Source organism: Egretta garzetta, unplaced genomic scaffold (assembly GCF_000687185.1).
Source record: "Egretta garzetta isolate BGI_Z169 unplaced genomic scaffold, ASM68718v1 scaffold17, whole genome shotgun sequence".
Lineage (NCBI taxonomy): Eukaryota > Metazoa > Chordata > Aves > Pelecaniformes > Ardeidae > Egretta > Egretta garzetta.
Window position 1 is genome coordinate 1,341,133 of NW_009260136.1, and position 2,153 is coordinate 1,343,285.

Consider the following 2,153-nt stretch of genomic DNA (forward strand, 5'->3'; position numbering starts at 1 on the left):
CGCCCCTCTTTTCAGGGAGGAACACAAAAACCACTCCGTGGGCTGCGCTTTTCTCTCCCTTCGGAAAGATCCTACTAAGCTGACGCTGCAGGAGTTCCTGAAGCTGGACAAAGAACGAATGAAAGCTAGAATTGTACGTACACGTTGTTACTGTGATGTTGTTCTATGCCCCCGTGACTCTGGAAGAGTTCTTTAGCGTCTAGTCTGGGGATTGTTTAGCTGGCCTCTTGGTTGCTTACCACAGCGCTGCACGAGTGGTTTGTTGCCTCCTGACACCTGGTTCTCAGCCTTTGCCTTACGGGAGATGCGGCCCGCTTTACCCTTGAAGCTGAACAATGCTCAATTTAGTGGTAGAAGGTAATGTATTGTTTTTATTCCTTGCAGAAAAAAGAAATTTCTCAGAAGGTGACCGAGGTTGAAGATGTAGCCAAGAGCACACGTCGCGAAATAGAGAAACTGGTCTCTTAGGCCACTGTAGCTTCTCACTTGCTGGTGACATCTGTCTTGTATGTGTGCTCTGGCACTGCCAATTTGACTGAATGACTGTGTTTCAAGAAATTGTCTTCAGAATGTCTGTCTCTGTGAGAAGCAGACTGAATTCTCCTTCATTCACCTGAGTCTGTCCGGGAAGTACCTGGGGTTGATGCATTGCATACATAATCTTTTTCTGCAGGGATTCTTCTATTCTTCCTGTTGGTTTAATTAAGGATTGCTACTTGTGGTTTTATTTGTAATTTATTTTTTTAAACCCAGCTGTTTCCATTTTGGATATGTTGGAGCAAAAACTTAGGTTTCTTGCAAGAGCTGGCAGGCACTTCCGTTTTTATACTGAATATACCAATGCTTTTAAATACTTTTGGAAATAAAATGGGGAAGGAGTTTTAAAACTCCTTCAGGGGGTTAGGATTGTGGCTATTAATGTCTAATTATCCCAAATGTTAGCGTGTCTGCTGTCCTTGTAAACATCTATTTGTAGTTGGCTGCTGCCTCATGTTGGTGCATTTATAAGTAAAAGTTAAAGGCAAAACAGCAAAGTAATTTTACTCAATTTTCTGGAGGAAAAGAATCTGACCTTTAATGCAATGAGCTGCACTGAATGCAGTTTTAACTTCAAAATGGAAAATAAGCTAATGGGAGTACAGCTTGCAGTGCTATTGCTGAAGTGTCAAACTGTCTTAAGCAGTGTTCATCAGGTCTCCTTAAAATGTCCTTGTGCCGTGGAAGGTTTGGTTGCTCCCTCTCCTTGCACAGGTTTGGAAAGGAAGAAAAATCTTGCAGAACAGAGTATGGACAGTGAAGAGTTGTACTCTGAACTGCTGGGAAGGAATGGGGGAATCTTGTACAAAATAGTTGGCTGCTACAGGGCCTGAGTTGATTGAGGTTGTGAAGTCTGCAGACAGAACTAGGCACGTGCTTAGGCGCTCCCAAACTCAAAGAACCTCCAGCTCCATCTTGGGGGGAAAAGGCCATTGCAATCACACACTGATGAGACTAATGTTCCTGGGTTTTGCAAGTTTGTCCAATGTTCCCTGTCCAAGCTTACTTATGAACAATGAAATGACTTCATCATTTCCAGCTGTAACAGCCAAATCATATGCTGATTGCCCTCTTGCATTCTTCTTTTCTATGCTTGCATTGCAGCTGTAAATAAAGAACAGTTTTAAGCTACTCTAATTCATTTCCAAATTACTGGAATTAGTGAAGTGGCTTGTAGGTAAGCATTGATGCAGAGTAACTTCAGAATTCCTGGATGGCTCATCCTACAGGGATGCCACCGTGAGACAAGAGTGCTGAGCCTCGGGGAGGCTCAGGCCCTTCAGTATTGCCAACTAGATCTGTGCAAGCAGACTGCGGGCAGCCTGTAGCTGAGCTAGAGGCCCGGCGGCAGTACTTACCCTAACAGGGCTTGGATGCACTCCTCTCCCTCCAATCCAAGCAGAACTGCCTCATGGAGAGCAGTGTTGCCATGCCTGCGTAGGAGGAAGGAGCAATGTACTTAGTACTGAAGGAAACCGTCCTGGTACATGGTGAAGCGGTCTAGCAAATTAAACGAAAGAAAATGAATAGGAGAACACAGAATACACTAGGAGTTGTGGTGATTTTTTTTTTTTTTTTTTTTTTGGCGGGGTTTTGCGGGTGTTTTTCTTTTAAGT

At 43.8% G+C, this 2,153-nt stretch overlaps 1 protein-coding gene across 1 annotated transcript in view; it reads right to left on the reverse strand.

Moving 5' to 3' along the window:
• Positions 1-501: 501 nt before the first annotated feature.
• Positions 502-2,153, reverse strand: part of DZANK1 (double zinc ribbon and ankyrin repeat domains 1) — a 26,250-nt gene continuing 24,598 nt past the window's right edge. The window contains exons 19-20 of the mRNA XM_009641631.2: positions 1,896-1,970; positions 502-1,641 (exon numbers count right to left, since the gene is read on the reverse strand). Of these exons, the coding sequence (XP_009639926.1) occupies positions 1,476-1,641; positions 1,896-1,970 (241 nt within the window). The 3' untranslated portion in view covers positions 502-1,475. The remainder of the gene's footprint in view (positions 1,642-1,895; positions 1,971-2,153) is intronic.